Genomic DNA, 22,951 nt, shown 5'->3' on the forward strand with positions numbered 1-22,951 from the left:
TTCACAAACCTAGAAACAAATCTAAATTTGACCAGCAGCATAACAGATTGCATGAGGAGGACTTTCAGAATCAGCCTCTTCAACCCACATGATCCCTTCTGGAGAGTCAGAAGGAGGAGAGGACAGAACGTTTCAGACGCAGGTACAACCAGAAACTAGGACACTGACTCTCATAAGCTAGACAGCACAAGGCAGAGGACACCAAATGCTTCTGGGTATCACTTTTATATCCAGAGGGACAGAAATCTGTTCCTCAAGATCAGTGAAAGAAAACCTTCCCACCACTCAGAGGACTTCAATCATGAAGGACTTCAATCAGGAACTCAACCACAGTCAGAATTCCAACCCCCAGCCCCTATCTCCATTTACAATTAGAATTTTCAGGTTCAACAGGTGAATTCTTCCTTTTGATAAGAAATGAGGACTTTCAAAGAACAAGTCACACACAATCCTTCTTAACAAACCAGCCACTTAACCATTAATAGCAATGCAATCTAGACTTTTGCTATCTTCTTGGACACTATGGGTGCCATATATGTGACAAGATGGAGTTTCCATACAATTTTATTAATTTAACAAATGTTTGCTCAGCAATTAATGTATGCCAAGTGTTAAGGATATATCCTATATAATAAAAACATAATACCCTGTTTCCCCGAAAATAAGACAGTGTCTTATATTAATTTTTGCTCCCAAAGATGTGCTAGGTCTTATTTTCAGGGGATGTCTTATTTTTCCATAAAGAAGAATACGGTACACATTTATTGTTAAATGAAAATAAAGGAAGTTTATTACCTGTATATGGTAGTATGGTAGTTGTCAACACAAACCAGACAGTCTGTGAATCCTACAGTATCAAGAATTTACTCATTTATTCAAAGACAATCATCTTCTGGAACATCATCATAACAATCCAATTCCTGAATTTCCTGGTGAATTTCTTGTGACTCCATTTCTTTCAGAATCAGTGGACCAAATCTCTCATGTTTAGCCTAGGGGGGGCCTTATTTTCGGGGGGATGCCTTATATTTCACTCGGAAGGAAACCTGTAAGTAGGTCTTATTTTCAGAGGATGTCTTATTTTTGGGGAAACACGGTATGCAAATCGACAGAAGGGCAGAACGACCGGTTGCTATGATGCACACTGACCACTAGGGGGCAGATGCTCAATGCAGGAGCTGCCCCCTGATCGTCAGTGAGCTCCCACAGGGGAGCATCACTCAGCCAGAAGCCGGGCTCACGGTTGGTGAGCGCAGTGGTGGTGGGGGGAGCCTCTCCCACCTCCATTGCAGGCAGGCAGTAAGCAGTGAGGCGTCCCAGACTGCAAGAGCCCTGGTCTGTGAGAGGGATGTTTGAGGGCAGGCGGACATTCCCCTAGGGGTCCCGGACTGCGAGAGGCTGCAGGCTGGGCTGAGCAACCCCCCGCCCCACAATACACGAATCTTGTGCACCGGGCCTCTAGTTAGTAAATAAAACAACAATATTTGCACTCCTGATGGGTACACTCTACTTAGTGTTATAGAAAAAAAGAAAAGAAAACACATATCAGAGCAAGATGGAACAGGGGTAGGGGTTGGGAGGAAAATGTGAGAGTGATGCTTACACAGCTGGTGATATGTGAGCCAACTCATGGGAGGTGAACTTGAACTTTACTGTCTCTGGAATAAGGAATTACAAGCTTTCCTAAGAGGCTGATATACCTGACTATGGTAAAAGTTCAAATACCCCCCCCCCCCCAATTATTTCTGCTAAGGGACATGAGGAATTCCCTATTTTTGATTAACATATTTTGAAACAATTGTCCACTTTATGAAAAAGTATAAACTCCTGAACCTGGTATCTGCATGCAATTAAGTGAAGTCTTAATAAGACACATGATTGAACATCCAACATATAAATAAGTAGCAGCTTAACTAAAGTTAGGGCCCATGACACCTAGGAACTTTGTATCTTTGTCCCCATGATAGCCACTGGACGCAGAGCTGAGCCTAGCTCATGGTACACATTCAGTGAGTATGAGTTGGGTGAATGAAGCAAGGAATGGTTGGGTGCAGTGGGGTTGTGATAAGTGATGAGGATTTTTGAGATTTCAAGTCATAATATGAGAGCTGTTGGACCTCTTCCTATGCTCAAGGGGCACAATTTGACTTTTAACCTAACCTAACTCTTTAGAAAACCACGTTATTATAATAAAAAGTGTGCCCAATGTCTGCTTATTGCATCTGCATTGTGATTGAACCTACTTTTTTTTCCGAAGTGGAGATGGGAGGCAGTATATGGTCAGGTATATTTTATTTTCTACCTCACTACAGAGACAGCAGCCTGGAGTGACAGGCTCAGGGAAGCCAACTAAAGGCCTAGGCATAGAAAATCAGACCTACAACATCTATTGCAGGCAGTCTTCTGCAATTGTAATGAAATACAGCATATAACTATGTGGACCATGAAAGTCCTCTCATATCCTGTAAGGAAGGAGAGGTATCTGCACTTACGCCAGCTCTGGAGGTCGGCATGTGGCAGAGGAATCTGCCTTCGGGACCCCTGTGGGAGTGGGGCCTGGGGAGCAAGGGGCAGGTTTGGGAAGACGTCATGTACTAAGTTTTCAAATGTCATCTGTAGTTCAATATTGCCCAGTTAAGAATAAAAAAGTTATTTTTGTGATAACTGATTAGCGAGCACTGAGCTACGAATCTGTGAATTGGCTTTTTCTTCCCCATGAAAATGGAGAACAATGCAGCAGTCCTCTGTGTTACATTTGTTGTCCAAAAGTACAAAACACCATCTTTACAAATCCTGAATCCAATGAAAGTCTGTTATTATTTTTAGTTTTCTGAATACGTTAATTCCTTTAGGACAGAAATCATTATCTTTTTCAACATTTAACTGTATGAAACTCAATAAATGGCAGTTAAATAAAACAAACAATGAAGAATTAAATATTTCATTTTGTTAGCAATGTTCAAATGAAGATCATTTAATAAAATAATAAATTATGATCAGCATGTATGGCAAGTGGAGAATTATGGAAGTTATATAACAATGGAAATTTATCAATGATCTAAATTTTCTATACTGAATAGCTAATTTAACTACATCTAGCAACAGGTGCTCAGTTTCCTCAGGTCTATAGAAAATGTTTTAATAATTAAAAAGTTATATATATATCACATATATACCTTTTATTAACACATTCTGGCTTTAAAAGGGGACTGCTATTCATGAGAAGAGTTAAGTAACATGCTGAATATTAAATGAAATGTTTACAGTAAGAGGCAAGATATTAATAACATCAAATTGATGTGGTTCTCAGACATGTTTTACTCATGTACCTGATATTCTGAGAGTTACACACTCAATTCATATAATAATGGTAGCATAAAGGAGAAATGTTTACGAAGGCAAGGTTATTTATAATGTTAAAAAAAAAATGGTCTTAGAATGTCCACTGTGAGCAAATGCTAAAGCATTACCCATTTAGTGAGTATTAATAACATATTAAACCTAGAATTCAGTACATAAAAAGGAACCACTGCTTCCTAGACTCAGGAAAGTTACTACCTAGGCAAGTGGTTTGATGTTTAATCTGCCTTTCCAATACTTTTAAAGTGTTTCTAAATACCTATCCCACACATATATGGATAACTTTTCTGTTTTGCAGAAGTTGAGGGTGTATTTTATAGCTTCCAAATAAAAAAACAAATAAGTACCTGTAGAATTGCAACCTCATTACGAAGCTGGCTTTCTTGTTTAGTTGGAAATCTTAATTTGTCAATGATTTTAATAGCTACATCTCTTCCTGTTTTACGATGTTTTCCTTTAAAATAAAAAAGAAAATATTAGCATAATGTTATTAAATACCATCTATTTAAGAACTCCAGAATTTATAAGAACACATAGAAACTATAAAAATGTTTCATGAAATTAATTAACATTTCTGCTGTTAATTAACATTTTTCTACCTCACTACAGAGGCAGCAGCCTGGGTGACAGGCTCAGGGAAGCCAACTGAAGGCCTAGGCATAGAAAATCAGACCTACAACATCTATTGCAGGCAGTCTTCTGCAATTGACTTATACCCACAAATATTTCATTTATTGGCTCCATTATTCTAAATCATATATGTACTATAAAATTAGCAACTATTTAAAACACAAAAGAATTGGAACAATAAAGCTATTGTTTCAACAGCCTGATATTTCTCATAAAAATGCATTTTAGAAACGGGATATTGAGCTACTTAATATAGAAAGTACTCATGCCACCAGCACTATGCTCTCCTTAAGAAAGTATAATTTTAAATTCCTGTTAAACTAATGTGTAGTATAATGGAAAGAATAAACATCTTGGCTCTGTCACTCATTAACTTTGGGATCTTAAGCAAATCACTTAAGCTTTCTGAGTTTTAGGTTCCTCATCTTTCATGATGAAGTTGTTATGAGAATTAGATGAAATAAGATATGTAAAGTACACAAAGTGTCCAGATAACTATGCACACTAAAAAAAAAAAAAAAAAAAAAAAAAAGTTAGTTATTGCCCTGGCTGGTTTGGCTCAGTGGATAGAGCGTCAGGCTGTGGTCTAAAGGGTTCCAGGTTTGATTCCAGCCAGGGACACATACCTGGGTTGCGGGCTCGATTCCCCGCAGTAGGGGGCTGGCAGGAGGCAGCTGATCAATAATTCTCTCTCATCATTGATGTTCCTATCTCTCTATCCCTCTCCCTTCCTCTCTGAAATCAATAAAAATATTTTTAAAAAATGTTAGTTATCATCACTGTCGCCATCATTAGAACATGATAAGCCATTTCTATATATTATATCCCACTTAATCCTCACAAAACAAAACAAAACAAAAAAACCAACTTTGAGAAATCTACAGGGCAACCTTAAAGGCTTAGCTATAGTGTAACAGGTATAGAGTAGTATTAATTGAATCTAAAAATTAAAATCTGAAAATGGATCTAATTAGTCAAAATTTTTGGTCACATACAACTTACCTGTTGTAAATCTAATGTTCCTTTCCCCTTTTCCTCACTCTTGCTATTCTTTCTAATTCATCCCAGCCAGCTTCCTTTAAAGACTGATTGTTTTCATGTTCTCTACTTCCTTACCACCATTCCTTACTATTGGGACTCACTGCAACCTCTGTTCCAACTTAGCCATTTTCCTGCAACGTCTCTCTTCAAGGTCACAGCTTCTTTTGTCTCTACGCCTCTGTCACTATAGCACTTGAATTCTCTTCTGAGACTGTCCTCACCCACTTCATGCTCTATGTGTCCAATCTTAACTTTTCACTCTTCCTCATGAAGGCCTCCCGAGGTCCCTCACTAGCCTGATAGTGCACTGGTCCCACAGCCTAGCCTGCGTCCCTTCATAATCTGGGACCCCTCTAGTAAGTCTACTCTTTCAATGTTGGATGTTACCAATTATCTGGCACCTTGCTGGTCTCTCAGCCTCATTTCCCACACCTGCCTCACCCCGCATTATATGCAGTTATGGGTATTTACCATGCTCTATACAACCATGTTTTGTTTTGTTTGCATGTGACTATTATACTGCAGAGAGATACTCTGTGAGTGGTGGGATTAGTCTCCCGTTACACTGTTATGCATTAACAACAAGCACAATGGTTGCTAACTCACTAATAGGTTTGCCATAAAAAATAATTTGAGCATTTTAGAAGAATCACAATTCCTTTGTAAAACAGAGTAGAACTTGATTAATTTTCAAGTAAAAAGCACAATATTACAATTATAAGTAATACTGAGCAAGATGTAATTATTTCAGAGCACCTGCACCTCACAAAAAAAGATAATTTGTTACTAATTTAAGGAACTGAAAGTTATGATGTTGTTTTATAGGGCAGGTAACACATTAACATCAAATGTTTTGTAAACACTTGACAAATATAAAAGAACTGGCTAGAATCTAAAACAGCAGTGGTCAAAATAATAAGTTCACCAAATAAGATTAACAATAAGACAAAAGATAAAAATTCAGTATTTCATTTCAAAAATTTAAAAAATGCAAACCTTAATGAAATACATTCAGTGTTAAAGATCTTAGAATTAAAAGCTTTTTTGTGTCTAGTTACATGATTGGTTTTCCATGGAGTTCTGAGGAAATACGTTAAAAGAAATGGAAGTAATGTTTTTATGAATTACAACTTCCTGGTTTCTCAATATTTTGTCTAAATAAGCCAATATTTAACCAGTATTGCATATAGTTTGTTCATATTTAAGCAAAATATGTTTTTTAGGAGTGAAAAACTTCTTTCAAAACATAAATATTTCAATTTTCCAAATAGTAATTATTTAAAGAAAAATGTCTTCAAGAAGGTAAAACAGAGACACTTACAAACATATATACACACAGGACTTATCTTTCATATTTTTTGGAGATATAACTTATAAACATAAATAGCTAAAATTTTAAATTAATAAAAATACTTAGTGAACTAACCTACCTCCATAAACAATTCCAAACTGCCCTGAGCCCAGTACTTCGTCAGGAAAAATCTGATAGACTGTGCTGATATCCTGTAGGTACGAGTTCAATGAAAAGCAAACATGAAGTGGAACAAAACATGAGTCTTAATAAATTATAAAATGTTATTAATTGTATCATAAATATTAAATTTTTCAAACAAATTACAAATGTGAGATGAAATCTGCAATATGACCATAATATCCAAAGTACATTCTTCAATTAATGTAAGATTGTAATGTTCTGAAAACTATTCTGCTCTTAAGCAGCAGAGTAATGTCCAATGAAGTGTGTCTCTAATGAGAGAGATTTACTATCAATATTCATAAAAAGGATTTGCGTATTGAGATGGCTATATAGAGGTATGGGTTAAATAATCATAGGTCTGTGTGAGTCCTGGTTCCAACCACTCCACGCTTTGTGGCTAGAAAGGTGAGGCTGCTTCTTTATCAACCACCACATCCCAATGAATCTACACTGAGAGGAGGCGGCTGATTCACTGCAAGAGCGCAGCAGCCACCACAGATGGATGACAGCCCTTGGAAATCGTCATCTCTGTGGTAACTAAAATCTTCCATGTTTACCGCCTCTGGAGGTAATAAGGTCTCAATGTCTACACTATTTCTCTTTGACAGAATACTAGCTACAGCATTGTGTGTTAATCTGTGTTGTACAGTCTGTGACTTGATGACCACATTGATGAAAGCACAACACAATATTTTGCCACTTTACATAGGATGTATTCCCATTACTTGCATTCTCTTTGCTTTTTCAAAAATAAGTTCTTTTACGTCGAATCCTACCATCCTGAGATCCTATACATTCCTATTTTCTTATGCCCATCCCTCTAGAAAAGCTGTCAACATCCTATGATCCCTCACAGTGTCTATGGGGTGAGTTCAGGTTTGTAGATTAGTACTGCTCCAGCATTCTGAGTCCAAGCTACAACATCTTCCTCTGATGGCTCGATGGCCCACCAGGACTTTTCAGTGGGCAGTCATGGCCAAACAGGGTGGAACAACCCCACAGCTTTCTAGAATTCCCCAAAGGCTTATAAGTTTATCTATATGTCTGTCTTCTCTGGCTAAGCATGAGTAAAAGGAACCTGCAGATCTTTAGAAAGCTATCTGTGATCAATGGCACAAAAATTCATCTAACCTTCACTCTGAAGTTTTTCTAATTCTCTCTAATCTTTCCTTTTCAGTTTACTTTATATCAATTTAGCAAATATTGTAAGCTGTTATAGAGGTTCATGGAATTTATTAAACTCACATCAGTGTAACTCTGCAAACTTTGCTTTTATTCATAGGTAAGTATAGCAGGCAAAACAGTAAAATATCTTAGTCACAAGACGGGTCAGAAAGATATTATTATTGTGGGGTTACTTGCCATACAGACAAAGTATTACAAATAAAGCAAACATGACAGAGTGCAAATTCTTTCATAATATGTTTGACCTATAATATTCAAAAACTCAGCTGCAAGGATGGAGTTATGTGCCCTGGCTGACAAAGATGCTAGATATAGATACATAAAATCTAAATCATGCAGTTTTTTGAGGTTTCCTTAATATGTACAAGGGACTGTAACAGCATTTGCAACTCCTTGTCATATGACAGCAATCAAGACATGAGAATAAGGGCATGTTTAAGCTATTCATGCAACTAAAATTTTTTATTTTATCTTATTTCATATTGTGTAATATCACTCATTAAAATTCTAGTACCAAGATATAAAAATGTGTGAAAAATTGGAAACCGTATTATAATTGCTTACCTGAGATGAATAATAGGTATTTAGCTCTTAATACTACAGAATAAATTACAAAAAAGTCACCAAAATAATCCATCTAATGTAATGTTTCTAAAATCTTATGGAAGAAAAGTGCCCAAATAGACACTATTTAATTTTCAAAAAATACTAAAAATTTAAAATGTTAGATAAATAATGAAGAGTATTTCATGATATCCTTATTTTCTAATTAAAAAAATCATATCACCACATTTTATATTACTAAATATATACTCACCACATTTTCTTGAATCTGGCAATTTGATACTGAAATACTCAGAGAAATATCTCCTGGAAATACATGTTAAAAATATACAAAAGAAGTAAGAGAGATAACAGCATAACAAGTAAACACATGCTTACTAATCAAGCTGCAGGGGTATTTTTAAATCAGAGCAATTAGATTTTCCTATAAACATGTCTATTAGGATATTTCTTTCCTTTTACTAGTGTAGATTTACTCAGTACAGCTTTGAAAAATAGTGTTTTCTCAGTTTAGAATGTGGAGTCATACAGATTCGAGTTCAAGCACTGGCTTGCCACTTTGTGGCTCTGCTACAAGCTTAACTTAATCTCTCTAGAGCCCTATTTCCTCACCAGTCAAATATCCAAGTCATTAACATCCATCCGTTCAGGTTGTTTTAAGGTAGTGGTTGGCAAACTCATTAGTCAACAGAGCCAAATATCAACAGTACAACGATTGAAATTTCTTTTGAGAGCCAAATTTTTTAAACTTAAACTTCTTCTAACGACACTTCTTCAAAATAGACTCTCCCAGGCTGTGGTATTTTGTGGAAGAGCCACATTCAAGGGGCCATAGAGCTGCATGTGGCCCATGAGCCGCAGTTTGCCGACAATGGTAATTTAAGGCATTAAATTAGAGACCTTATGTAAAGTGCTTAGCACCAAAATAGGCATGCACATTCTACTAATATATATATATATATATATATATATATATATATATATATATATATATATTAGTTGGAGAGATCAATGAAAGAGAGATAAATCATAAAATAAACTATGATGTGAAAACCTGAGCTTCTCCCCTACAGACTTCATTATTGATAGTAATTATGAGATTTAAAATTACATTTTTATATAGATATCCTCAATATTTTAAAAAAATCCAACCTCAACATTTGATTCTGGTCCCATTTTAATAAAAGTCTATCTCATTCTACTAACGATACAGATTTCTTCCTAGGATAAAATTATCAAGGGTTTCCAAGTATTCTGCACACCATGTACACACATGGTAGCCAAGCCTGCTAGGTGGTTTTCTGTTAACTCAGATTTGCAAATAGCAAGCCTGGCATTCCAGATCAGGTTCAAGGATACTTCTAGGTCTCTGCTATTGCCTAATATTTGTGTTTACATGAATTTGTTCAAATTTAATATAAAATAAAAATAGGATAATTTAATGAATGTAATATCTTATTATATTATGTTACCAAGTAAACGAAACTATCTCCAGAAGGCCCTCTTCACCTGCTCTACAGACAGGAAGCTAGCAGACTCACTGTGAGAGTTGGTTCCGGAACCTACGGACGAACCCTTGGGAATGACGGGCATGAGGGCATGCTGGATCGCCACCTCCCACATCCTGGCCACATCGGCACCAACGCCACTGGTGAGGACACTGCCGCTGGGTGATGGGCTGGAAGGATTGACCACATTTTCTCCCACGTAATACACTACATTTGCTGTAGTGATCTCAAAGCAGTGAGGGTTGGCCCCGTTAGGAATTAAAGCTGAAGGTTTTGCTGGTTCCAGAGATAAAATTTCTGATAAAGGAATTTCCTGTGGAAGAAAGAGTATGCTGATATAGTTTACCAAAAGTATGCAAACTTTCAAATAAGATTCATGACAGGAACATGTAAGAAATGACATTACAAATGGCCATCATTTATATAAAATGGTTTCATAAAATACTGAATATTACAAAGCAAAATTTAAAAAATATATATTTGCTAGAAGAAATATAATTATCTCATTTTCCAAGAAAAATTTAAGTGCCTTTCTCATTATGTTCATGTGGCAAGAATAAGTATCAATAAGAATAATGATTTTGATCCTGCCTCAAAATCTAAAACAGAATATAAATGACAATTTTTGTGATAGTGAGGTGGAATAGCAACACTTTTAAAATGCATTTTGTAATGAATGGCTGTTTCTAATTTTTAACTATTCTTTAAGGTACTGGAAGTGATTCCTATAATTTGACTCGATACATGTTAATATAGTAATATAGCCAAGTGAATAGTTTTAATGAGAAAAACCACAGTGATTTGTTTTAAAAGCAGATGCTTTTAAGACCATCTTAATATTAAAAAATAATAATCACCACATTGTCTTCCAGGAGGTATGGAGTGACTAAGACATAATTATTGTTAAAACACATTTTTTATTGAAAATTTAATGAGATATTTTTTTTCCATTAGAGCTGTGTAAAGTGGCCACAGAGAATCACTTCAACTATGCCCGAGCCGGCATTAATTTTGCAGGAGCAAGTATAAACTGTTTTCACTCTGAATTTCCTTTGGAACCTTGTTTTAATGGGTGATACATTATTCCACATCTGTATTATTTCATGTAGAGAGAACGAAAATTGATGCCAAACTTTTGCAAAGTGCTCTTTATGAATATTGACAATGTAAGAAGAAATCAGTCAAGGTTTGATTTCTTAACTACTCCCAGTGATGCTGCAAGGCTGTAGAAGGAAAAAAAAAATCAAGAAGCAAAAGCAAAAAAAAAAAGTTGGAGGTAGTGGATTTCAGAAATTACTTTTAGCTAATTTGCTGTGACCTTGACTTTTCTGTTCAAATCACACATCTCTGCGAAAATACTCAATTAGCTTCTCCTCCCCTACCATAAGTCCATGGGCCAGAAGAATTCCCCTGGGAAATGTCAAATTCACCAAAGGCTATTGTGGGGTCACAACCTGACTCCTCCAAAATTGTAAGTTACAGAGAAGAAAAAGTATCTCTTAGAGCAAGCACAAAAACAACCATGCTTGTTGGATGTATTTTGCATTTATGATAGTCTACATACAGAGAATGTGAGACCCCAATCAAGGAGAGAGCCACCCTTACTTACCTTGTAGTACCTGCTTCCAGTATCATTTTGAAAGAGGGTTATACATTTGCTATCCAATCTCCAATAGTGCCGTTTCCGCTGAAAGAGAAGTTAGATTCAGGATCTTTTAAAAACCTTCAAAGTATTTACTATGGATTTTGTCCCCATTTCCCAGTGGGGACAAAATTGGATGGTGGAAAGTGCATGAAAGACTCACAGCCAATTTCATTCTCTACAAAGTGTCTATTTAGCCATTGTGTGTTAAGTTTGCATGTCTACATCAGAGTGATAAGCAATAAAGGAGGTGATGTATTATTCTCAACCAGAACAGAATAGGGCATGGCATTTAGTACATGCATAATAGTAAATAGAAAATATGCTTTTGAAATTTATTTGACTGCTTGACTAGCTAAAGGTGGATTTTTAGTCAGTAACAAAATAGAAAGGCTTAACAGGAGATACAAAGTTCATACATTCTCATTATTTTAGAACATAAGGAATGCCATGTTGATCCAGCCAGGTACTCTGGCTTCAATTAGAGACTGAAGAATTCTGAATGTCACAACAGAACTGAAGACTACTTTGACTCCATGGCATCGAAGTAAGGGAACTGTATCAAATCAGTTTACCTTCTCTCAAGCGCTCTACAGATCTCTAAACTTCAGTGATTTCGTTATCAGGTCCTTGTTCCCTGTAGGTACGGCCTCCATTTTAGGGGTGGTGGTGGGGTGTGTGTGTGTGTGTGTGTGTGTGTGTGTGTGTGTGTGTGTGTAATTTCACCTTTTTAGACCCAAAAGCCCCAGCATTATTCTTGGTCTTTTCTAAAACCAATTTTAGACCAATCCAATATATAAAATATGCTTTAAATACTTGACACCATGTCTAGGAAAAGCTATATCATGTTCAGTTGAGTCCTACATTATGTCATGCAAATCTTTCTCCAGCATAGAAGGTTGAGACTATAAATAAATAGGTTATAGGTGTTTATCTAATGAAATAATGGGAATATTACGGATAGGAAGTAATGAGGAAAACACTACTGGTAACTGAGAGAAAAAAAAACTTATCATTAAATTTAAATTTAACTTTAAAACGTGGATTCAATTTTTATCTCTTACCCACATGTACAACCTCATTTACAACTATCAGGAGAATGTACAGTAGTGAGCAGCTAATATTAAGATTTAAAATGTGCTGTTGTTTTTTACCTAATAAAGCATAGGATTACTGTATTCCCGAAGACAGTTTTTAAGTGAACACTTAAGAATTTAACAAGAATATAATAGTTGCATTGTTGTTGTTTTTCTCCCTAAAAAAACAGAGGAGCATTCTTAAAGCATAGACTGTGGTTTTCACGTCGGCTATAAAATGGCAGGTGGGCATTCAAGTTGTCTGAAGATCATCCCGAGGAAAGAAGCTAATTGGTTTCCCTGAGGCTGCTGTCTACACTTTTTGCTAGCTTAGTTGCTTGCTCAGCTACCTCTGACACCCAGAGACTGCTGAACTGTTGCACCCGATCCAGGCCAGGCCTGCAGGGAGAGTGCTCCTGGTAACCTGGACACCCCACGCCCTCCCGGGCGTTCCAGTAAAAGTGAGCAACCCCTGAGAGAAACGCCCCGGGCCCCTCACCAGTGCGTCCTTGCTGGTGTAGTGGACCAGCCAGCCCTCCTTCATCACAGTGCTGCCTTTCCGCTTCGTGTGCTTGACAGACTGCACGACTCGCATGAGCGGGATGTTGTTGCTTGTCGATGGACTTGAAAAGTCAAAATATTTCAGGAGATAAATACCTTTTGAAAGAAATCTTTTCCTGCATAAAACTATTTCAGCTATTTCAAAGTGAAAGTAAGAAAAATGTCACACCCCCATTTTTAGTGACATATGCTGTCAGAGAACCGTGGCTCAGCTTCTGGATTTCTCTGAAGAGTGATAGGCACATCACATGTACACCCAAAAAATCCCAAGGCAGGATAATAAGTGCCTTCATCTCCAGGCTAACCTCTATGGTGTTCAGTTTTGGGTAAATACCAGGTAGATTACTGCCTTAGGGTCTTAAAAAAAAATCAATTATATATATATATATATATATATATATATATATATATATATATAAAATTGATTTTTTTACAGAGAGGAAGAGAGAGGGAGAGTTAGAAACATTGATGAGAAAGAAACATTGATCAGCTACCTCCTACACACCCTCCAATGGGGATGTGCCCGCAACCAAGGTACATGCCCCTGACCGGAATCGAACATGGGACCCTTGAGTCCACAGGCTGACACTCTATTTACTGAGCCAAATTGGTTAGGGCCTGTCTTAGTGTCTTGAGGCCACAGTATTCATGACAACTCATTTGCTTACTTATTACATACTAGAGGCTTGGTGCATTAATTTGTGCACAGGTGGGGTCCCTCGGCCTGGCTGGTGATCAAGGCCAACTGGGGTTGTCTCATGGAGGGAGGGACTGCGGGAGGTTGGCCAGCCACAGGAGCTTGGGTGTGGGAGTGCACTGACCACCAGGGGCCAGCTCCTCCATTGAGCATTGCCTCCTTGTGGTCAGTGTGTGTCATAGCAGCCAATCGACCAGCCATTTGGTCATTCAGTGGTTTGGTCACTTAGGCTTTTATATATATATATGATAGGCAAAATTTTGATCATTTATAGATAACATCATTTCACATAAATTTGAGTCTCTGGAAAGTTTCATAAAAATTAAAAGCTGTTTAAACTATTTTTTAAATAACCATTCTCCATGAAATTATGTCAATCCTTTATCTCTTTCTTTTTCCTTTCTGTCTGTGTCCTCTTCCCTTCTCATCCCCACATGCATCCATGCAAGCACACCACCTTGTAGCCCCTTTGATGCTAAAGAAATGTACACCTTCAAAAGTGGACCGTAAGACTAATATTATCCAATATTTTAGAAATATACTTTAATCCATTAAATGGAAAAAAATGTCATTATTTGATTGTTTTACTCTGATGAATAATTTCAATTTGGCAATTAATATGGCATTTATAAGTGGACACAAAAGTTTGAACACACTTGTAAATTAGAGATTGGCCAATTTTCTGTAAAGGGCCAGGTAACTAATATTTTAGCCTTTGCAGAATGCTAAACTCTGCCAATTGTAGAACACATGTGCCCACAGACATTATGAATGGGCATGACCATGTTCTGATACAACTATTACAAAACAGGCAGCATCCTGATTTTCCCAGTGTGTGCTGACCCCAGATGTAAAAAAAAGAAAAAAGAAGAAAAAAAAATGGAGATCAGAGAGTAATTTAAAAAATATAGATGGCTAAATCGCAACTATGAAATTTCATATACTTCTGAAAGTGTAGACATATGTGATATTTGTAATAGGGACCAGCTATAAAATAAATGATATCGGCTGAGATTCATCCCCAGTCTTTGTGCATCTACACAATAAGCTTTGCATAAACATTAATTTAGTAGTAAGTTTATAGATGGCAAATATGAGAACCCCTCACACGCAAAAAAAGAAAAGAAAAAAGAAAGAAAAAGTGGGTCAAAGACTGAGGCCATGCTAGAAAAGGATGCAAACTACACTTCTCCAAGGGATCCTGACCTCCTCACTCCAAAGGCTCCCTATGCTCTACAAACACAGTTCATAATTCGTGAACAAATTATGCACACCCTAGAACTTCCTTTTGTAGTAGATGAAAATATCAGCTGGAGGTCCCCTGTTTGACCAAGGCTGCGAGTATGGCCCTCACCTGATGGTTCTGTTGGAGTCCTCCTGGTCTGGATCTTGGTCCTGCATTTCCCCACTGTCGTTCTGGCACTCTGCCATCACCATCGCAGCATCCTGGACCATTGCTTCTTCCATATCGTCCATGAGCCCACTGTTCCTCTCACTGTCATTGTCGTCACTCCCTTCTTCCATGACCACGTCAGACTCTGCCCCAGGGCTGAGCAAATCTAAAAAAAATTGTTGACATCTGTGAAGATAAGCCTGCGATCCTGGAGCCAGAGCTTAAGAAAAAGGCAATTCTAAAATGAATCAGCCAGAAACCCTAAAAAAGGTAGTCATTTCAAGAATCTATCTTTCCTGTTTTTAAAATTTTTGTTCATAAGTATCTGAACTTATGAGAGGACGAATAGGTAATTGGCAAGCAGATGCTTATTTATTATGCCTAAAAAACATGAAAAGTCACAGAGAGCTTAAGAAAGGCAAGGGTGAGATAGAAGCAAAGTGCTTGGAAGCAATGATACCAGGCAGAAGTGAAGGAGAAATGGATAGCATTTCAATTTCCCAGCCCTCGTGGGACAAAAAGGATATTTGGGCAGATGAGGGAGACTTTCACATGCAAAACTTCTCAGGGTCATTGATTCTTTCTAAGTCATGGATTCCAATATATGAAAACGGTCACTTAAGAAGCATTTTTTAAATACCCAAGATATTGAATTACCAAGTTGACAGTAATGAAATAAATTATAACCATTTACTGACTTATTTTAAAATTAGAAAATAAACTGATCAGAGACCCTAGCCTGCCAAGCTTGGAAAATTGAAATTCTACCAGATTTTTCTGACTTTCTGGGAAGATGCAATTTCAAAGAAATTAACAATATCAAAAATGGCACTTCCCCCCATTAGTTGTAGTTATCAAGAGTACATTAACATTTTCTGGGTCGGAACAAAATCCATACCACATGTCACAGGAAGTGGGGAAATGGCCAAGCTTTCCACTTTGGCAGTTAATTCATGCACAAATCTCCAATGCACAAACTAATCTGGGAATGTTTGCCTGGAGAGCATTCCCTTCTTCTAGTAGTTAGGTATTTCTTCTAGAGAAGAAAGTTATAGAGAAACATAACCACTTGTTCTTCAGTGTTTGAGCACAATAAACAAACAAACAAACAAACAAATAAATAAATCAACTGGTCTCTTTGGTCTTGCATCACCATTTTTCTTTCCAGAGCAATCAAAAAACTGATACGAGACTGAAGGTAGAAAGCAGTCCACTATCTACGGAAAAAGTTAGCCTGTGGTAGATAGTCAACTACTTTGCTAAGAATTCATGAGGAATACTATGTGGAAATGAAATGGGAGCTGTTCCTTTAAGACATGGCATTTTTGTCAAAGAATCTTTCAAAATTAATTTATGTAGTTAGAGTTTTCCCAAAGGAATACTTCCAAAATGTAGAAAATGATATATATTTTTAATTGGCTGAATTGCAGTTCCTTTTATTATTAAAGTTTCAGGTTAATGGCACATGTGTAATGAAAGTAGCTGGATGGAGGAAGAAGAAGGAGATTATTTCCTGATGGGACAGTCTCTGTATCTTCCCTCCCTTGACCAACAGGGATGAAAAGTACCCCTTGGTCTCAATGCTTGGAATGATGAAGAGGGAAGGAGACACAGTTATGAGTTGTAGGTGTTCCAACATTCCAACACTCTCTCCATTTCCAAACAAACTGGGAGAGAGGTGTATTAAAAAGGACAACTGAAGAAGAAATTCTGGAATCCAAATTTTCAATACTGGCTGTTCCCTGTGTAAAAACAGAGATAATCTCTTTGGTTTTTATCAAAACCTTATGTGCTGGAATGGGTGATTTTCTACAGTACATATAGTAGGACAAACTGAGGCCATAATTTCTTTTTAGCTGAGTCACAAGTATCTGAATGGAAGAAACAAACAACAACAACAAAAACAGTAAAAAAATAAAAATAAAAATCCCGCTAGCTGACAGCCTCTGAGATGGATTGCTGGTTTATACCGACCTCCATTGATGCTCACTTCGCCCAGGCAGTTGTTGGGTACTTTCGGTGCACAGCGTTTATGACAGTTGAATCTGCAATCTAATCACAATGATTTCAAAAGAAAACAAAAACCAAGAATTCGTCAGCACGTGAGTTGTAAAACAAAGGAAAGTAATTTCAGCTGGAGGAGCGCTAAGGGTCTCCTCTGGCTGGGGAAGATGCTGGCGGCAGGAGCCTCCCTACCTTTGCACTGCAGGCCCTGCCGGAAGAGCCCTTTGAGCAGCTTCTTGCAGTACTGGCACACGGTGGGCCGCGTGTACGAGTGGATGACGAACGTGTGCGGCACCTTCACTTTCGACATCAAAATCTTGTCCAGCTGAATGGGGCGTCCGATGTACGACTGAGAATTGGACCTCTTCTCTCGACCAATGAATGATTCTGAGGGTGACTTTTGCTAAAGGTTTGAAAAGCAATAAAGAACATTAAAATGCAGGAGAGTACTTGAAGTACTTGATTGGTATCTTCATGCATTTTAAACACATTTTGTTTTACTACTGTATTTAGTGGCTTGATCCTTAAGAATGTGAGCTATATAAGGCAAAACTGTTCCTGTCCATGAATGTATTTATCATCATCCCTGTATTTCTTATTTGAATTACCTTGTTTTTATAGTTTGAAATGAAGGGAAGTGGAAATCAGAATATCTGAACCTGATTTCTAGAACTTACGCAAAATTTTGGCTTCTAAAAGTTATGTAATAACTTTCAGACAGGAAAATAGAGTTGAAGAAAAAAATGGCCCTTAATCCCACTGTGCAAATTACTTCATTGACATTTTCTATAGTATTCCATGCACATGGTTAGAAAATATAAGCAGTTCAGGAAGACAGAAAATGAAAAGTAAATCCACCAGGTCTACCCTATGTAGAACTCCATCTGAAAAACACCTACAATTTCTTTAGATTCACTCAAAGGGAAAGGTATGATTTAAAATGATCTCAACCATATGAAAATAAAGGATGTAATTCATACTTTTTTTATATAATTGGAAAACACAGAAACTGGTGGACTATACGTGACACACAAATATTGGTGTTCTGGTTACAATTATATCTCTGTACACTCTTGTCTCTTGTTTTGGGCTTAATCAACCCAAGGCATATGTTTTAAAAATTAAACAAATTAAAATTAACTGTTTTCAGTTTTTTGGACAATTTCATGGTATCTCTTGACATCATGGAAACATACTTTGTAATCATCAGTATAAATGTATTTGGAAATCATCAAAATAAAAGATAAATTAAAGTACTTTTTAGTACTTGTTATAATTATAATTATCTCACTCATTAAGCTTCTAATCTGAGTAATTATTGTATTAGGTGTCTTATAAGATCAGACAGGCCTTATTATTTATAGTTGAGGCATCACAACTCGTAAAGTTTAAATAAATTTTTTTGTGTCAAATGCTAGTAAATAGTAAAGCCAAAATTACTTGTATTATCATCTTATTCAGTTAATTTCTAATTTGGAGTGATTCTGACAAGATGAAAAAAAATCATATTTACATGTAATTTCCATCCATTTCTATCCCTGTCTGCACCAAAAGGTTAATACCACTTATTACCAAATGTGGAAATTTTGATTTGCAAATTCACTAGCTGCAACAAAACATTTTTGATTGAAGGTTCTAGTTAAGATTATTATGTCTACAGTTATAGTTAGAATTACAATTCCATGAAAGAAAACTATAAAATATAATCACTCTGGAAAGGCTCAGCTCCTGCAGAGACGTCTGGGGAGCTTATGAAGATGGGCCAAGGCCTGCCAAACCAGAATCATGAACATACTGAGGAAATATCTTAGGGATTGAAAAATAATTGAGTCCATGGGGTTAGGTCCCTGTTTCATGTGTCCTTCTTGAGGAACTGCAGCCAACAGGCCAGTTTTAGGCACAGACTGAAATGAAAAGTGATGTTTTTCCATAGTTGGAAAGTTTCAGCACTCAGAATAAAAGCTGACCTGATGTCACACTTTCTTAGCAGACTTAAAATGTTTTCACATTTGGAAAACCATATGAAAACTTGACCATTCAGTTATTTTCCTTAATTTAAGATACCTAATTCTAGGCTGTTAGCAGAGCCAGTTCAACATAAGACTATTTATTATACCTTGGGGCAAATTCACTTAGAGGAGTAAGAGGCAATCTGTTTAAACAGACAGTTTTCTTCTCATCCAACATAGTAACATTCATATAAACACGGCCATCAACTATAAGAAGTGAGTTTAGGGAAAATAAATTGGCTGTTCCTTTGTGCCCAGACTCTGTACTGCACACATTCAGGCAATAATGAGATGCCCACGGCCACATGTGTCCCTGGCACAGAAGAACCTAAACTGCATAATTTAGTCAGAAATTAAGACTTTACTAGCATTTTAAGATGTAATTGCAATTTATGATTTTACTAGCATTAATAAAGAGTGCCTCCTGTCATTCATGACATCTTAAAATTACAATTACGTAGCAACATGACCGGCAATACTATCATTAAAATTTTTAAAGTCCCAAACATAATTAGTCATTTTCAATATGGCCTATAGTTGCATATGATAAAGTAGAATTTTCAAATATTGAGAGAGTGTGCTGGATGGTGACTTCTCATGTGGGAACTAATTTATTGCTGGAAGGAGATCAAGTTTAATTTATTAGATAAACTCTTTGGGGAAAGGAAGAGTGACGAAGCCTTCTGAAATTTTGTTTGCAGAATTACATGCTATGTTTTGGGAGTGAGCACGCATTCGTTTACATGTGCTATTCCTATTATGTGGCAAATCTAAGAAGTAAACACAAAAAAGAACACTGTGCCACTATCTTATGACTTTGTAAATGCTTCTGAGATATTTATCCATTCTTCAATCAAAATGTAAAACAAGGCCATCATTGATATATAACAAATTGTAAAACAAATAAAAACAAAAGCCTATGAAATCAGGCCATTGCTCTGTGATATGTATTTAACATCCTATATAATAAAAACCTAGTTGGCGTCATGCCCTTACATGATACCCTCACGTGATGTCATCACAAGATGGCTGCTCCACACAGTGAGGCCTGGGGGTGTCATGGCTCAGCATGGCACAGAGGAGGCCAGTCCAGGTAGAGGAGGCAGGTCACAGCAGGGGAGGACAATTGGGGGGCAATCAGACTGGCAGGGAAGGGCATTGGGCCTAAACTGGCAGTAGGACATCCCCCAAGAGGTCCTAGATTGGAGAGGGTGCAGGCTGGGTTGAGGGACACCCCCCCTCCATGCATGAATTTCATGCACTAGGCCTCTAGTTATTATATAAATGTTTAAGACCCACCATTGCTGTCATCAGCAATTATCTCTTCAAATATTTTCAATGATGGGAACACAGACCAAACATTTCTAAGGATTTTCTCCATTGCTAGTGGGAGTGGGTTCTTGGGATGCCCCTGGAATAAGAATTACTGGAGGCCCCACGTGAAGATGAGATGTGGTAGGAAGCTTTGTTTGTGTGAAAATATATTCCTCAGTTTCCAAAGTCCCGTTTTCCTGAAACAAGTCCTGGAAAAGGTGCAGTTGGGGATCCAGCAGAGCTAACAGCAAAGCCAGTGTCCAGAGTTTTTTAAAAAAAAGTATATAAAGTGAAATAACAGCATTGTGTTATTTCTTCATTCACTTCATTTTACTTGTTTCCTGATTTGTATACTTAATTATAATGTTTACAGTACTTTAGAATTTTAAGTAAGACATTTTTTTTAAAGTATACTCTGATAATAAGAAAATTATTCATTTCTCATCAACACTAGTAAAGGTTTTATTAGGTTTAATAAGTTAATTAAATTGATTTTCACTGTTACTTGCTGTTCTGCTTTCGCACTGTGCGAACCTGGGATATCTACAGGATGATTGTTTTTGTTTGTTTATTTTTGTTGTTATTTTTTTTTATAAGAAAGTTAAAATGCTTTGGAAAGGAAACCAATACGTTTTGTTTTACACTACTTCATTATTATGTTCAGAACAAAAGAGGCTCAGAACTCACAGAATAAACTTAAAATGCCCTTCTCCATAATTACAGTAAGCATACAGGAGGATATGCTTCCAAAATTTTTCATTTTTACATTAGTCATGGGTCCTACAAATTGTTCTTTTCCTGAGTTGAGGAGTTTGGATCAAATTACAGGTATGCGTGGAAATTTTGTGAGAACTGGCATTATCATAACATATGGTACTGGGATGGCTGTATGTAAATGATTTGATAAAAAATATGACCGTGTCTTTTGCATTCTCAATGCAAGAGGAATCTTATTAAGGGAGAGAGAGAATAGGAGAACAGAAAAGTGATGAAAGCTGAAATTTAAAGGTAGAATTAGAGATTAAACAGAGTAAATATTAGAGAGATTAAAATTTGGTTAAAAGGCTGTGGTTTTGTGAAGGAGCTGCAACATCCTTATGCTAATAGTGGTTCATCTGAAATGAATGCCCAAGTGAAAACTACAAGCATGGACACCTACTTCCCAACACAGTGCATCCTGCTTTGCAGAGCCTGACTTTGTTTTTGAAACTGGTATGCTGAAGGAATGACTCAGCAAGTGGGGAACCTTCCCAGGAAATGATTGCTTAGATTACATTATGGAAACTCCAACTGCCAGCAAGTCTTTAAACATTTAACAGGACTTGGAAACAAGGCATATTCCACTTCAAAACAAATTCTCTTCATTAGCAAAGCTAGAAAAAGAGGGGGGAAAGTTGCCTTGTGGTTTGCGTGTTGTTATATATGTAGAGATCAAACATGATAAAAGTCACTTTCCAAAAAGCATGATTCAAATACATAAATTAAAACACACACACACACACACACACACACACACACACACACACCAATAGTCTGTTTCTCAGTGGTTACAGCATCAACCTGAGGATGGAAGAATCTGGATTCAATTCCTAGTCAAGGAAGGGCACATACATGGGTTGCACATTTGATCCCTGGTTTGGGCGGCAACCAATCCATATGTCTCTCTCACACTGATGTTTCTCTCTCTCTCTAAAAATCAATGGAACCAATATCCTCAGGTGAGGATTGATAGAAAAAAAATAATAATAAACATGGCTCAAATGAAAACTTGTGCAGTATTAAAATATTTATATCAATATTTATTAACTAAAATTCATTTCACAGCCCCACATTGGAACTGGATTTTGGGTGACATAAACTGAACCTTGAGTTAAAGGAAACAAAAAATGTTCAGAATATTTTAGCATACACATTGACAGCTCTTTGTGGTGCTTTCTCAATTATCAGACAATAAATGTCTAAGGAAAGGATCATGTCTTCAAATATTTGTGCTCTATTAATGAAAACACACATCTGGTACTTGATAAAAAAAAAATAAGCATTGCTTGTACTCATCAGAATGAATGTTTTCAGGAAGTAAGTGACTGGAATAAAATGGACAAGACATTTCAATAGAGATATTTAAAATGCAGGCTATAATATAAGCATATTTCAATAACTTAATATTACATGGACTGTAACTTCTACAGATTTGCATTTTATTGAGAGTGTACAATTGGCTACAACTATAACTGCTCTTTGAACTTATCTTCTTCCTGATTCTGACCCTTTACTTGTCCTATCCAACATGAATCTGTATAGAACTCTTCTGCTCTGGAAAGAGAAAGGGAGCAAGCTCAAATCTATTCTTATTAATAGGTGGTCCCTCAATGTCATGGAGGCATAGAAAATGGTGTGGTCTGTATTAAATTGGAGAGGATGAGCTCAATATAAAAGGGATGAAAATAAATAAATAAATAAATAATAAATTAATTAATAAATTAATTAATT

General features: G+C 36.7%; 1 protein-coding gene across 2 annotated transcripts in view; it reads right to left on the reverse strand.

The window, feature by feature from the left end:
* The window catches only part of PRKD1 (protein kinase D1), a 290,502-nt gene that overhangs the window by 41,702 nt on the left and 225,849 nt on the right, over window positions 1–22,951 (reverse strand). For both annotated transcript variants that reach the window (XM_084874187.1, XM_084874186.1), the window contains 9 exons: window positions 17,331–17,541; window positions 17,109–17,186; window positions 15,096–15,300; window positions 12,983–13,106; window positions 11,375–11,452; window positions 9,799–10,078; window positions 8,511–8,563; window positions 6,462–6,534; window positions 3,708–3,814 (listed from right to left, as the gene is read on the reverse strand). In XM_084874187.1, the coding sequence (XP_084730313.1) occupies window positions 3,708–3,814; window positions 6,462–6,534; window positions 8,511–8,563; window positions 9,799–10,078; window positions 11,375–11,452; window positions 12,983–13,106; window positions 15,096–15,300; window positions 17,109–17,186; window positions 17,331–17,541 (1,209 nt within the window). The remainder of the gene's footprint in view (window positions 1–3,707; window positions 3,815–6,461; window positions 6,535–8,510; window positions 8,564–9,798; window positions 10,079–11,374; window positions 11,453–12,982; window positions 13,107–15,095; window positions 15,301–17,108; window positions 17,187–17,330; window positions 17,542–22,951) is intronic.

Source organism: Pipistrellus hanaki (genome assembly GCF_964339955.1).
Source record: "Pipistrellus hanaki genome assembly, chromosome: 1".
In the NCBI taxonomy this organism is placed as follows: domain Eukaryota; kingdom Metazoa; phylum Chordata; class Mammalia; order Chiroptera; family Vespertilionidae; genus Pipistrellus; species Pipistrellus hanaki.